Raw genomic sequence first — 15,715 nt, forward strand, 5'->3', positions numbered from 1 at the left:
ATTGCATCTGACGGCTCAGATCTCATCTTGACAATAAACGGCTCTCGATCATTGGTTGCCGAGATGAGATTTTAGCCGTCAGATGCACGATCCAACAGCTCAGAGGTACAGAGCTGTGCACCGCACTGTATAATACCAACTTGAAGTCCTCTTTAGTGTGTGTGTATATATAGCACCCCCTAGGCAACTACTCACCCTCTTCCTGCCGCTGGAAATATAAGTATGTGTTCCATTGTATTATTGAACTATGTTAATGACAATAGTCATGTTATTTTTGCTAAATAATAGTATTTTATTAAATAATATAAGAAGAATGATCTGTTTAGAAATTTATAAAAATATAAATTTAGGCTCACAACTAATAATTACGGGAAAAATTAAATAAGGACAAAGCAAGAAAGAACCCAAAGAACCTGAGTTAGCCATATTTTGGCCTAATAAGCCAAAATGGCTTATTTTTTTACTTATTCAAAAAAAATTTCGCATTTGTTAGTTTTTCGTCGATTTTTTATAAATTATTGTTTTGGCATGACGAAAAAAATCTAAAAAGTAAAAAATTATGATCAAAATCTAATTTTTTTTAACAGAGATGAAAAAATTGACTTCTTTTTATCTTTATTAAAAAAATTGGCTTGCAGATGCTCTTTGCAACCTTGTTGTTTTGATTATTTCACCGGAACCACACCCCAGGACCACCAATTTAGTGAAACGCATCCTATCCTAGTGTACAAATATTACGACGGAGAACCAAGAAAGTTTTTCCTACTAAATGCCAAACAGATCCTTATATAACCTCGGAAACCCAAAAGTCTTTTCGAAAGTCTTACCTCACCCGTCCGTGCAATCAAAATAAATAAATCTCATAAATAAATAGTAAAAGAAAAAGAAAACATATATTGACAGCAAAGCCGAACAGACCAAAAATAAAATGAAAATCAAAACATTGATAAAAAGTAGTAGCAGAGCAGGCGTTATCTTCCCTATCCCTCACCAGAAGGTCCGGTAGAGAGAGAGAGAGAGAGTGTTCCAAATATATGCACACTTATACATACATATCCATAGAGAGAGAGAGAGAGAGAGAGAGGATGATGATTTCGACAAAGCCAATGTCGAGTCCGAGCAGGACGGAGAAGTTCCCGCCGCCACTGATGAGGTTTCTCAGGAGCAATGTCGGTGGCCGAAGCAGAGGCAAGTCGCGTTCCAGCCCAATGTTCATCCGCAAGAAGAACACCACCGCTGTCGAGACCACCCGCGAACCCTCCTCCCCTAAAGTCACTTGCATCGGCCAGGTCCGAGCCCACCGACCCACTTCCTCCAAACCCCGCCGCCGCCCCCCCTGCCGGTGGGTCAAAAACACTCTGTTGTGCTCCCATTTCTATAAGCAAATCAAACCCAAATCGTTTTGCTCCAGTTTCTGCAAATGGGTCGGATCTTTCCGGCTCGGGTGGTGCGGAAAAGCTGAAGTCAGAGACGAAACGGTGGAACCGGAAGATGAGGAAAACAGAGGAAACGAAATGGAAAGTCAAAGTGTGGAAAAAGAAGAAGAGGAAGAGGAAGTTGGAGTGAAATTGGAATCGTGTGAGGGTTTGGATTCTTCTACTATAGCTTCACAACCGCCGAAGAACGCGTTTCTGTTGACTAGATGTAGATCTGCTCCGTACCGATCTTCGTCGCTAGCAAACAGTTTTTGGGGTAACGAAGCTGAGAAGGTCGAAGAGGAGCGAGAAACAGAGGATGGCAATGGAGCCGAGAAGGCCGGAGAGGAGCGAGAAACAGAGGATGGCAATGGAGCCGAGAAGGCTGGAGAGGAGCGACAAACACAGGATGGCAACGGAGCTGAGGAGGTCGGAGAGGAGCGAGAAACGGAGGGACCCGCATCCGAGGTGGAGCCCGATTGCAGAGATTCATCAGTATCAGAATCGAGGATTGATGAAGAAGAAATCGAACCGGATTCGGGCGAAATTTTGGATCCAGTTGATGGGAAAGCAGAGGAAATTATTAGGGTTCAAGAAGCGGAAACGACGACGTATCTGGTGCTTACTAGGTGTAAATCGGAGCCGGCGAGGACCGGGGAGAGGCTGAATCCGGCGGCCAGGTTGTGGAGAGAGAGAGAAGGTTTGGTTTTAACCGAGCCTGCTCCTTCACCACGTGTTAGTGATTATTAATTGTGAATTAGGCATTTAAATACATTTTTTTGTTGTTTTTTTTTTTAAATAAAAATAAAATAGGAGTATAGGATTCGTTTGGTTTGGGTTTTTTCACCCCAGTTTTAATACTGTCTTTTTTTTTTTTACTAGTATTTTTTTTTTTTTTTTGACATCTGGGAGAGTACTAGGGGAATCTCTGGGGTGTACCGCCAAATTTTTATTAGTATATATATAGTATTGCTGAAATTTTTATAAATAAATGCTAGTTATGGGCCACCACACTCTGAAGATTTGGAGAAGAATCTTGAAATTGATTTTTAATAAGAAGCAAAATCTATCTAAAATATATGCACCCGTGATTTGTCTTTGATAATTGTGAGCTACATGAGTGTTTTGTATGGAAATGAATTGTCAACTTATGGAAAGTCTTTTTGTTTATACTCCGTCTGTCTCAAAAAGAATGACACCAAAAAGAATGACAATTTTTGAAATTCGTGTTATTTTTCATCGCTTATATCTTTCATTTATAATGTTTTTATGAGTTTGAAAATTTTGTATAATAGAACTAATCAAGAACTATCAAATAAGATCCATATTGCATATTTTTTTAGATTCATATTGAAAGATATTAGGAGTTGAAATTGGCACGGATATAAAAAATTGACATCCAATTTGGGATGGAAGGAGTATAATCTTAGCCAAAAAGGCTGTGAAAGGTTTTTTTTTTTTTTTTTTGTTGGGTAAGGGAATTCAAGGAAGAACATCAAAGCTAAGTAATGCTGAGTTAGTAATACTTATTTTTTTGAATTAAAAATGATTTATTGTGAAAAAATGACGTGTCCTCGTAGAGTGAAAAATAAATATTTAAAAAATAAGAATTTTAACAGAATAGGAGAGTTGAACGCAAAACCTAAATGGGCTAGCTTGCAAGTTTGCAAAACTATAGACTATATAGTGGTGAATTTACTCTCTTCATTTTTTATTGTTGGTACTTTATTCTATTTAATTACTTCCTCTGACTCATTTTCTTTAGTCTTTTCGATATTTGTGTTATTTTTTAAACTCTTATAATTTTCAATTTATAATATTTTTTATGATTTTAAAATTTTTGTATTATAGATCTAATCGAGAATTATAAAACAAGATTTATATTGCATATTTTTGAAAATTCATATTAAAGATAAAAAAGTTTTAAAAATGGCACGAATACGAATAAAGTCCAAAAAAAATGAGACGGAAGTAACAGTTAATGTATTTTGACCATCGAGAATAATGTGCGTTTCATAAGCCAATCTTCATTTGTATCTTTATTGAGTGCAAAAGCAAAAGCAGAACTTTGTTCAGTGTTTCTGGTTTGTTCTTGGTTTTGGAGTTATGGATGGGGGAGGTTGAGAGGAGAAGTCTTTAATCCAGTTTTTGATTCACACATCTGGCCCTTTTCTTGGACTTGGGAACCCTATTCTGCAAGTCTGACAAACAAAAAATAAAAAAATAAATTTGATGCAAAATTAACCAATGAAAAAAAATTTAAATAAAGACACGAAAATAATCCCGCAAGATTATTAAGAGCCCGTTCCAGAAAACAAATAAGAACTTATTTTTTGTCCAATAATAAGGGTTGTTCGAAAAAAATAAGAAGGTGATACTTATTTTTTCAGAATTTACATAGGTACCAATGGGCGCCGAGGAGGGAAATCGTACCGACTGCCGCGCCGGGCCGTCTCCAGCCAGTGGACGGCCGATCCGAGCCGTCCAAAAATTTTAAAAAAAAAAACCGAGGGGGCCTCTGCAGGAATCAACGACATCCGAGGTGTGTAGGGTGCTTGATCCGAGCACCCTTTTCCGTGTAGGGTGCTTGATCATATATATACGGAAAAGGGGTGCTCGGATCAAGCACCCTACACACCTCGGATGCCGTTGATTCCCGTGAGGGGCCCCCTTTTTTTTTTTTTTTTTGAATTTTTGGGCGGCTCGGATCGGCCATCCGGTGGCCGGAGACGGCCCGGCGCGGCCGCCGGTATGATTTCCCTCCGCCGGCGCCCATTATCATAGCAACAGTCTTATTTTTTGTATAAGGCAACTTCAAGCTCAAAAATCATGTGTTTACGCAAATAATTTTCCTACTACTATGGATCTTGTTTGATAAATCTCGTTAAGATCTTTAATACGGTGCAAAAAAAATTGAATTTTTTTTTTCATTTACATTATTTTTGAGTTTGAAAATGTGAAAGAAACTTTTTATTTGGGTTTTGTGGAATAACCCTTCTTATTTTTGAATGAAAAGTGGCAAAATAAGTACTTATTTTTTAAGAAAGTTTCCGAAACGGAGCCTAGCCGAAACTGTCCTCAATCCACCTATCGAGTTATTACTTTCTATAGACAGTGTTCTCTTGGAAAGAAGTGACCACAAGAGGGCATATGTTATACTCCGCTTGGAATGGGAGAAGCCGTAGTGCACCATAACATATCAAATTTTGTGAAGCAACTCTGTTCGTTCAGCATTTAACAGCCAACTATTTAAGTAGGGTGTTACCCAATTGGATAAGGTTTCAAAATAGGATGAGTTCCGAATAATTATTACGCATTTTATGCATTTTTTTTTGTTCTAAACTCACGTGTCATGCTTTGAGCTAGTTGTTCTAATTATGTAAGTGTCTGACCACCTAACGCGCTAGATAGTTGAGATAACAAATCCCGTTTAATACCTATGACTCTCCAATTGACTAGGACTTCAAAATTGAGGGGGTGTTTGGCAACCCCATTTTTTACATTTCATTTCCCTCTTTTCAATTTATGAGTGTTTGGGAGCCTCCTTCCAAAACACATTTAGCAAAATGAGTTTTCAATTTGGAGAGTGACACAGCAGAAGTGAAAAAAGTATGGGAGATGAGCTTTTTGACTTTTCATTTTTTCAACTTTTCTTATTTTGTTAACAAAAAAACCTTCAGAATGTATTCTATATATATCTCCAAAACAATAATCATGTTGTAAAATGCATTATGCACACATCTCCCAAATACTGTATCAGATTCAAAACACATTCGGACCATAATTCAAAAAGCCAAAAATGGAGGGTTTGGTTTAAGGTTATGCAAAGTTTAACTTGCACCTATCAAGGCTATTATTGACTTTTGGCTGGTTGACATGAGTACTCTTCAATGTTTAGTTTTTAGAGAAAGTGGGGACTTTCATATCATATCAGAGACTAAAATATACAGTACTCCAAATCTGAATTAATCGCTAGGGTTGGTTCGTTTCTGCTTTGGACTAATTTAATTAATTAAAGACTTTGGATTAATTTAATTTAATCACCCTTGGATACTCTGACCAAATTATTACTTGGATCGCATTGATGATGATAGGTAATTATGTGAATTTTTTTTTTATCCGCTAATTATGTGATTATTCATCAGAGTTATCATGCTCTCGAGGCAGCTCACTTGAACACGTCTTTTTCTAATAATCACGAGCTGTACTGTCCTAATATACTCCTTTAATCATATTTTGCTCATTTTTTTGTTGAAGGGAACTTCCTTTACTTTTCGGTTATAACACTTTCAGTCCCGTTCCGCCAAGGTTTTTATTTTTGAAGTATATTTTTTCCCTTACGAGACAGATCATTCTTTTTCAAGTTACAATATACTATAACATATAATTTAAAAAATAAATATTTATTTTCTTTAGCGGAACATGGCCTCATTTTTCGATTCGTCTAAATAGAAGAAATGAGAAACCTTACAAAAATATGAATGGTACCTAAAAAAAGTTGAAAAAAAATATTAGAGCAATAAAAAAAAAACTTATCTAGTTCATTTTGGGTTTGTAGTTAGTGAATTTTCTTTCAACTTTTAGTCATAATTTTGTGTTTCGTCGATGAAAAAATCTGATCCAACATTAAAAAATTCAGAGAAAGTAGAAATAGGCCAGTTAAGAAAATATAAGTGATAAATCTTGAATCTAGACACTTTTTCTAGACCAATATTAAATGAAACCTAAATTTGCTGTCAATGATTTTTTTTTCCCCCCTTCCCTAGAACTTTGAAAACAGAGTCGCGATTTGTACAATGCAAAATAGAATTCAAGCAAAGAGAGACAAACGCACATTTTCTCCAGAGCTGGACGGACATCTTCATCCTTCCCTTCAATTTTGGGCACTCTATTTTTCAATTTATTTTTCTTATTTTGTGTACGGAGGCCTTGATTTTTCCACCGGAAAAAAGAAAAAAGAAAAAAAGTTGTCTAGGGTTGTGATAGTGGGCTAGTTATTGATTCATTATCAAATGGGCTCACCAACCTGAAGCCCAACACTCCCCAACCCAACACCACCTTCCTTAATCTTTTTTGTGACCGGCCCAGACCTATTCGGAGCCTATGTGGTAAATAAATCCATCATCTTCATTCTTCAGGCCTTTCCAGCTTCTCTTCGTTGGAAATAGTTTAGGGAAAATGACGGCTAATAACGTATTTTGATAATTAATATTCACTAAGGATATTTTCAGCATTAACAAATGGTTCTCAGCATGTTCTTGACGGGTATTAATTATCAAAACACGTCCTGAGCCGCCATTCTCTGTGGTGCTTTTCTCCGATGGAACCTTAAGAGGGAATGCGGTTGAATTAGCGTGCTTTGGTTATAGCATGCACAAGAAGCACCCGTGTTAATACCCAAACCCGGGTGTTTGAAAGTCCGGGATGGGCACTCCGACGGCTTAGTCAGTCCTGGAAAAAATGATGATTATCTCGTAGGTTTTAGGTCTTTTTTTGCCTCTTTTTCACCTTTGTTATCCCTACCCCTTATATAGACCAAGGAAGTATGAGAATCAACCCATGTTCGGGTATCACGCGCCACCTATTGCGCCCCCAAATCAGGTCAAAGATATGGGTTTCCAAAAACGGTCTCCGCGATTCGCTCCTGCAGTTTTAGGTGGCGCTATAGCGCCATCTGTCGCCCCCTATCAAACACTTCCTGACTTTCTCCACGTCAGGGGACAGGGGCGGTTCGGTGGCTGGGGGCTCTGCCGATCGCATCATTCCGGCGCAGTCCTGTTCCACACGCCAAGTTCGGCAATAATCCGCCGAACATAGCACATGCCGTCCCATCCGTTCAATGAGCTAGGTTCGGCTGATGGATATCTCAAGGCATGTGCCAAACCCCATTCATCGAGCCATATCCGCCACATTCTCCCAATAGTTTAATTGGTCGCTTCTGTTCTTAATTCTCGTACTTAGTACTAGTTGCCAACAAAGAAAATATTTATCCATCTTATTTGGTTTGTTCATTGTTTTACTTTTTCACTTTTTCATTTTTGAAAGGGTTGTTGTCACGAACTTAACAACATAATCATTCAAAATGACATTTACACCAGCTCTCAATCCTTGCAAAGACATCCGGGAATTCTTTGAGGATCGGAATTCTGTCCTTTTATGGTCTTTTGACAAGGACATGCTAATTTTTGACTTCTTTGCCCACTTCTTCTGAGTCTGTTTCCCCTGGAAGTGAGATTTCACCACGTCCTCAAATAATACAACGTGATGGGGCCCCATCGTTGCCAAAATTGTGGAGGTTATTCAAACCTCTATTTCCATATCTTACCTGGCTCGGGACGGCAGCTTTCATGCTCGCACTCTTATCTGCACTCACACACACATTATGTGATTTAGGTTGCGATCCAACCCGAAAGGTTAGAGAACATGACCGGCCAATGAAGCGAACTCACACGAGACTTTTTAAAACCTATTTTTATAAAGTTATTTTAAAATATCGAGGTTTGTAAATTAAAGAGCAGAAGCATGTGAATTAATCAAAATACATTTGGAGCTAACTGCAGTGCATAAAAATAATATATATCACCCATTGACATCAACTACAACAATCGTGGGCCCACTACTCCTGGCACCACCAAATCAAATACAGTGTAAGGTTCAAAATACCATAACTCATATTACAAGATCAAATCCGAGTCACGTTGTTTGGCAAAAACAAGAACAAAACTTCCAAATAATTAACCACCAACAATGATAGAATCACCTTTACTTGCGGTGTCCTGAAACAGTTTCATAAACACAAAATTATTTCAATGAGAATTACGACACGTAGAATCATCTTTATTCGTGGTGTCCTCAAATAGTTTCACCAATGTTACATGTATTATACATGGGAATAATCTACTATTCAAAACATCGCACTATCTCAACCTAAATTGATCGTTAAAATAAAGGGGAAATGTCACTAAAGATGTCCCCTCGATATTTCAAAAATGATTTTCGACCCCCTAAGGTTTGGTGTTGCATTTGAATTACACCCTAACCGTTACTCAATAGTTATGTCAACACTTATGCCAACTACTAAAAGCTTTGAAATTCCCATTTTAACTTACAAAAACTATGGGTACACCTCTTGTGTACACAAAATGAACACTAGATTGTGTGAGACCCACCTGAGGGTCCTATACAAATTATCGGAGCCAGACAATTTGTTTAAAATATGATTTTAAGGGTTAGCGTAAAAAATATCAGCTCAATCGGATATTGATAAAGGCTTGATATCGATTCGTTGAAGTTTTGGTCCCTACCAAAAAATTGAACCAGCTGACCAAGTCCTTACCGATATTCTACTAAGCTGATTTTCTACGATAACCCTTAAAAACATATTTTAAACAGATTAACCAACTCTAATAATTTGTGTGGGACCCCGAGGTGGATCTCGCACAATTCAGTGTACATTTTGTTACTCCAATTAAATGGTATCCATAGTTTTTTTGGTAGTTAAAATGACCATTTTTTTGAAAGTTTTACTAGTTGACATGACTGTTGACTAACGATTGGATAGTACTCAACAAAATGCAGTACTAAACCTCAGGGGGTAGAAAATCATTTTCCAAAATTGGATGGAGCATTTGTACTTTAGAAAAACCTCGGGAGTGTCAGTAATATTTACCCAAAAATAAAATGCAAGAAATGGCAAACTCTAATATGCCAATTAATATGGCGGAGTGTCAGTAATATTTACCCAAAAATTAAAATGCAAGAAATGGCAAACTCTAATAAGCCAATTAATAATGCAAGTTTGAAAATTGCAAACCGAAATACGTCAAATTAAAAAATTAAAATGCAAGCTCTCAGGTGGTAAAAACGAAATCGCAAACCTCCGGTGGTCTCAAAGGACAATACCACCTAGGAGGTTTAGAACCCGAGACCTTGGGAATGACCAAATCTCTAAGTTTTAGGCCTTGAACATCAGAATTTAATTTTTTTATTTTATTTTGTTCTCAGTAAGTCACTTGAACAAGTTTAGTTTCAAGCTTCAGCGATTCCAAGGTTCAGAACACCTCTATAGAAACACTTGTGGAGTTGTGGTCTGGTTCCTTGCGAGGTTTGATGAGGTTTTGAGATACTATATGTTCCATGCAATTCTCTCAAGTTTGAGCTTCATTCTCGGTAAAAAAAAGAAGAAAAGTTTAAAGATATTAGAGGTTGATCTATCCTCTACGAGGAGGCTAGCGAATATTGTTCATTATCATTTCTCTCTTCTTTTCTTTTTTTTCAAACTCAAGTTGGTAGACCTACTTGAGTTTGACTTGGCGTGGCGTGGCGTGGCGGCTCCAGTTTTCTTTTTGTTTGGATGTTTCTAGTTTCTCTTGGCTTTTTTCAAACTCAAGTTGGTAGATCTACTTGAGTTTGATGGGAGTGTTAGAATAAATGCATATACAAAATAATATAGTGATCTTGAGATTGTGATTTGATTGTAATCAGTATGATTTTCTCTCCATAGTTAATTAGTATGATTTACTTTCCATAGTTAGACTCTCTCCTCTTGTATAAATAGAGGCCTCGATCATTGTATGGTTTCAATAATCGAATGCAATAAAATATTTCTTCTATCATATTTAACATGGTATCATATTTCTTCTCTCATACAAGTAATAATACATCATTTCTCTTTTCTTCACATGATACCATGCATGTTAAATATGCGAGAAGAAATATGATACCCCAACTCCACCCCTCTCGGGGCTCGATCATTGTATGGTTAGCGGAATATTAGTATTTTAGTTACATGGGATTTATAAGTTGTTCATAGCTCTGAACTCTAATTCCAACTCCATCCCTCGCGGGACTCAAACTCCTGCCTTCACTGAAGGAGGAGATGAACTTTCCACCCAAGCTAGCGTGGAAGTTCGAAGAAGAATTGTTCATTCATGTGGATTCGGCGAAAAGAATCTTAACAAAGATCAAGGATCCATAGTATATACTCGTGACCCAATGAGATGTCTTCTTGTTTATTTTTTTTCTTTCACGGGACTGTCTTCTTCTCTTCCCCCAATATTCGACTGCCTGAGTTTTTTTTTTTTTTAATATAGGAGTACTTTATTATGAGAATAAATTTTTTACACCGCCAGTGTAAACTTTTTTTTTTTTAACGTATTCTTTGTTATAGGAGTACTTTATTATGAGAATAAATTTTTTACACCGCCAGTGTAAACATTTGTTTTCTCCAAATTAATTACATCGCGCCACGTTGCAAAACAGTGGTCTTAATCAATAGAATATGGCGACATGACACAATATAATTGATTTGGAGGAAACAAATATTTATACCGGCGGTGTAAATAATTTAATCTCCTTTATTATTATGAACGGGGTTTTTTTTTTTTTTTGAAACAGTAAAAATATTTTATTAATGGGGAAAGGGGGAAAGATAATTCCAACTAAAAGTTGGAACAAACAGCCAGTTGAAAACATAGCTAAACACACCTAGTGGTACAAAAGCTCAATACATCTGTGGGTCAAAAACCCAGATATTACAATCAAAACATATAAACAAAGGGCTTTAAAGTGCCAAAATAAACAATGAAGTTCAGCCCAAAAGAAAACCCAAAACCTAATCCTAGACATTTGAAAAACTTAGATCACACCCACCACCACGCCTCCACTGGCCACCACTGGTGAAGCAGCATGGAACCCAACAGAAACAGATATGCCGCTGGAGCTCAACCCTACTGTTAGGTGAATACCGTAGAGCCCGGTCCAACAACGGAACACGGCGGGAGCCAGGCCGGCCACGCCACCACTCCCATGTTTGTTGGGTTATCACATTGATTAAATTAAGTAAAACTAATTGATCGTTTTTTAAAAAGTGATTTGATTAAGAGTGGTTGTTGAGATTGATGATCGTAGTAACAATATGCTAACGCAATCCTTTCCATTTCGCAAACATAATGAATGTCTGGCCAAGTAAAGGCTGGGGTTGTTCAACCTTGATTTGAATACGTAGTGAACTTAACCAACGTATTCTAGGTTGATTTAGATATGTAAGAAATACGATCTCAAACATATCTTTAGGAAGTGAAGCTCGAATAATTTAGATATTTAAAAGATATTCTTTGATTGCAAGTTGTTTCAGGTCAACAAATTAAACACAATTAACAATTCAAGTTTGAATAAATTTTGAACTTCCTTTTAAGTTAACTCGACGATCTCAACATCTAATCAACACAGACGATGGCAAGATTTTAGCTTACCCAAGGCATTTGTCCAAGTTCGAGGTGTTGATTATAAAGAAAGCAATTGTTACACTTCACCAATTTGAACTTTCGTAAAGCCTCTTCAATTCAAGTTAAACTAGTCACTTCAAATTCAAGAGAGAAGGGCAAAAGAGAAATTTCGTAAGATGTTTGAGTTTTTCAATTGGACAAATAATTAACTTGTAACATCAAAGATATTAAATTGTGGACAAAATGGGTAGAAATATGTCATGCATCCTAGCCTTATAGTTCATGAAAATGACTGAATAGTTAAGATGATGAAGGTGCAGGCCAGGCTTTGGCTTACGTAGGAAGCTTTCTATTAATTAGTACTAGCGGCAAATCAGTGCCGCTAATACGTTAGTAGTAATACCTACCATAGAGATCTTAACTCGTAACATCATGTATTCTCATGTATTTAATAGAGGTTCAAATCTCACTAACTTTAACTAATAATGCCGTCTTTCGCCGAATACAAAAAAGAAAGAAATAAAGGAAAACGTCATTTCATTTTTTATTCCAGAGGTGGAAATTCTCACGCGTTTTCAACTTTGAATTTTAATTAGTAGTACCCAATCCAAATTTTAAATATCTAAAAGCCATTCAAATTTTATGTGTGAAGAGAAAACACGAACTTTAGGAAAGCGCCGGTTGTCAATCCCTTTGAAGCCCGGTCATGTTTTTCTATTCCAAATTTGACTAATTTAAAAGTTCTTTATTATGCAACTACTACAGTTAAAGGCTCTTTAAAGAAATCATGGATTGCTCATAACTAACATAATTTTGTTTAAATGAAGGAACACAAATTATTACACACATCGCGTGCGCCACAACTCTAATATTATGTCAATTAACAGTCACTTTTCACTTGAAAATATTAGAGTAATTTTGTTTTTGTAGTTTGCAGGATAGTTGAGATACATGTTAAAAGCTCTTTACGGTTTTCAGATAATTATTCTACTCTAGTTTTCAATCAAAATTTTAGTCTTTCACATGGAACACCATAAGATAACTCTTGTCGGTGAGTCACTTAACCATCTCCAGCCCTTGCTCAATTTTTTTATCCAAAATTTCGTAATTACATCAAACGGGAGATAAAAACAACACCGTGACAAGACAACATAGCACAAAGGCAAAAACAGAGAAAATGAAAACAGAGCAGATGACAGCACGATTGGGCACGGTTAAAAACAAGTTCCAAGATCACACAAAACCAACCCAACCCAATTGACACACAGTACTATCCTCCACACCAATACTTATTTACAACTTCACCCGATATTCCCAATTCCCCTTTGCAAACACAGACTTGAAGTTTTGAAATAGTACTCCCACAGTTCTTAGTAAGCAGTGCTTTTGAAAGATCCCAAAGCTTTAACCGCTGCCGCTCTGAGGATGTACTGGTGGTAGAAGGCGGCAATGGCAGCACCAATGAACGGTCCGACCCAGAATATCCACTGAAAACATTTTCATCACCACAAGTTTTAAAATCATGGAGGAAAAGATTTTTGAAATCAAGCGAAAATACCACGTATTCGCCTACATGCACAAATGAATAAACAGAACCATGTCCAAATTGGAGGAGGCAACTGAATGCACTATCGGGTTGCAGTGCACCTGATGGGACCCTCTGAACTGTTGATTTAACAGAGGCCGCATAAAACTTCATTTGTGCGAAAAAACTATATATCAATTCATTTTCTCGGAAAATGCATAATCCAAGAATATTCATTCTTAAAAAATAAGTGGCTAGTATTTTCCAGAACTAACTGTGAGAGGATGTTAGCTCAATCATGTAGTTGCATGTCAATGTCCAACTAACTTGATTTCCAAATTATTTTAGCGTGCAATGTACTCTACAAAATGACCAGTTCTGTAGTGTTTGGTGCACTACAAGACTTAACGATTCAATCACAAACAAGTTTCTGTCCGGACCTCACTATAAGAGTCAAACCCATGTGAGTGAATTGTCACTTCAATGTCAAAATCGATATTTCCAGTGCTTAATTTTTGTTTTCTAGTCTGTTCAGATAGGAGAGTGGAGGAAAATACAAACCTGATCGTCCCAGGCTTTTTGTTTGCCATAGATCACAGCTGCTCCGAAGCTTCGGGCTGGGTTTATGCCAGTGCCGGTGATTGGGATGGTGGCCAAGTGAACCATGAATACCGCGAATCCAATAGGGAGTGGTGCCAAAACCTGTCATTCCAAAGACCAAAATCCTATGATCATCATGCTTTTGAAATCCCTATACACCACATGTAAATGACTTTTATTCAAATGATGCTTACTGGGACATGAGAATCACGGGCATTTCTCTTGGGATCAGTGGCCGAAAAAACAACGTATACAAGAACAAAGGTGCCGATGATCTCAGCCCCAAGTCCAGTTCCGGTATTGTACCCGGAGGAGAGCTCGTTGGCTCCACCGCCGTACTTAACGTAATAACTCTTTTGGAAGGCCTTGACTAGCCCACAACCACAAATGGCTCCTAAACACTGAGCCACCATGTACATTATTGCTCGGACCAAGGACACCTTTCTAGCCAAGAACAGCCCAAATGTCACGGCAGGATTTATGTGGCCCCCTGCAGTGATCAGAAAGTAAAAATTAAGCACAAGGAGATTACTTAGGCATAACAAACATGTTTTGGGGAGAGAAAAACGATGCTAAAATTGGCTTAATTATAACCTCAAAAATTACTATAGAAGTCTGGCAGCCTCTCTAACATTTTGTGCACGTAAAGAGGTAAACACTGGATCAATTTATCAGGAGAGGAATTAAATAAAGTGCACTTCTTAACTTAAATGAGTTGATATAATAACAATAGATTGTATAGGCCAAACCACGTCTATTGGTTAAATCAGTAATGAGATGCGAGGAGTTTCTTCAATCATTGTTAATTGATTTTCAATTAGAGCTTCCAACATATCTAATATGAATTTATGACTTTTTTGAACATATGAATTTTCATCATAATGTCAAACGACATGTACAAAAAGATTTCTTTACCATAGTATGAAAAGAACTAAAAATCCTACATTTAGATGTGAGCATTTCAGGTTAAAATGGTTTTTACTATTTTTCCCTTGGTCAGAACTAAAATCCTATAACCAGGGTACTCACCAGAGATACCGGCAGTGCAATAAACAAGGACGAAAATCATGCCACCAAATGCCCAAGCGATGCCGAGAATGCCCACGCCACCGCAAGCGTCGCTATTCTTAGTTGGGTCAGTTTGGCTCTTGTATCCAATCACAGTCAAAACAGTGATGTAAAGGAACAACAGAGTTGCAATGAACTCAGCAATTATAGCCCTGTAAAAGGACCACTGGGCCATTTCCTCAGCATCGATCAATGGCGCCGGTGGCGGGTCTTGGTAGTCCTTGGTGGCGTACTCGCCGCCGCGCCCTCCGACTTCGATGTCTTTGGCCATAGCAAGAGAGAGAGAGAGAGAGAGAGAGAGAGAGAGGGAGGTTGGATTTGAGGTGTGGAGAGAAGAGTAAGGATGTTGTAGTGAATCTTTTTGATGGGTGTTTTGAGAAGTGAGTGGAGAGTGGGTATTTATGGAGAGGTCTACTGTCTACAGTGGGGAGTCTAAAATGATTAATGAACTTCAAAAGTACTTTTGCCGCCCCACTCTTGCTTTTCTGTTTTTTTGTTCATTTCTTAAATTTCTTTCACTTTCAATTGACTAGTAAGGAGTGGGGTTCTTAACCTATATACAATCCCTACTATGTATCAATTTCCTGCATTAATATTATAGATAGGTGGTGGGATTACTAGGGGTTAAGCACTATATAAATGTTTCGCTTCGGTTTCTTTCGGTTAAAATCGAAGTTGTTCAGTTTTTGTCTCGCCAGTTCGTGTTTGGATCCGTCTTGGGTTTTAAAAATGATCTGAATCGTTTATTTTGTTTAAGATAATTTCTTGCCCCGAGACTCAACTCAAGGTATGATGAGAAAACTCCGAACATTTATGAAGAGTGTGGGTTGGGTGAATAAAATGTGTTATGAATGACGTTGCTAAGCCAAAACATGTACTAG

General features: G+C 37.5%; 2 protein-coding genes across 2 annotated transcripts; one reads left to right on the forward strand and one right to left on the reverse strand.

The window, feature by feature from the left end:
• The first annotated feature begins 994 nt into the window (after window positions 1–994).
• On the forward strand, window positions 995–2,205 carry LOC131324765 (uncharacterized). Its single transcript, XM_058356873.1, has one exon. It carries the CDS (start codon window positions 1,035–1,037, stop codon window positions 2,163–2,165), a length of 1,131 nt encoding a protein of 376 aa, XP_058212856.1. The 5' UTR covers window positions 995–1,034; the 3' UTR covers window positions 2,166–2,205.
• A 10,488-nt stretch (window positions 2,206–12,693) lies between these two features.
• LOC131324766 (aquaporin PIP2-4-like) lies at window positions 12,694–15,228 on the reverse strand. The gene is made up of 4 exons (XM_058356874.1): window positions 14,796–15,228; window positions 13,961–14,256; window positions 13,728–13,868; window positions 12,694–13,128 (listed from the first exon to the last, which is right to left on the reverse strand). The coding sequence occupies exons 1-4, from the start codon at window positions 15,103–15,105 to the stop codon at window positions 13,012–13,014; spliced, it is 864 nt and encodes a 287-aa protein (XP_058212857.1). The 5' UTR covers window positions 15,106–15,228; the 3' UTR covers window positions 12,694–13,011.
• Window positions 15,229–15,715: the final 487 nt, after the last annotated feature.

The sequence above is a fragment of the Rhododendron vialii genome, chromosome 4a (assembly GCF_030253575.1).
Source record: "Rhododendron vialii isolate Sample 1 chromosome 4a, ASM3025357v1".
Classification (NCBI taxonomy): domain Eukaryota; kingdom Viridiplantae; phylum Streptophyta; class Magnoliopsida; order Ericales; family Ericaceae; genus Rhododendron; species Rhododendron vialii.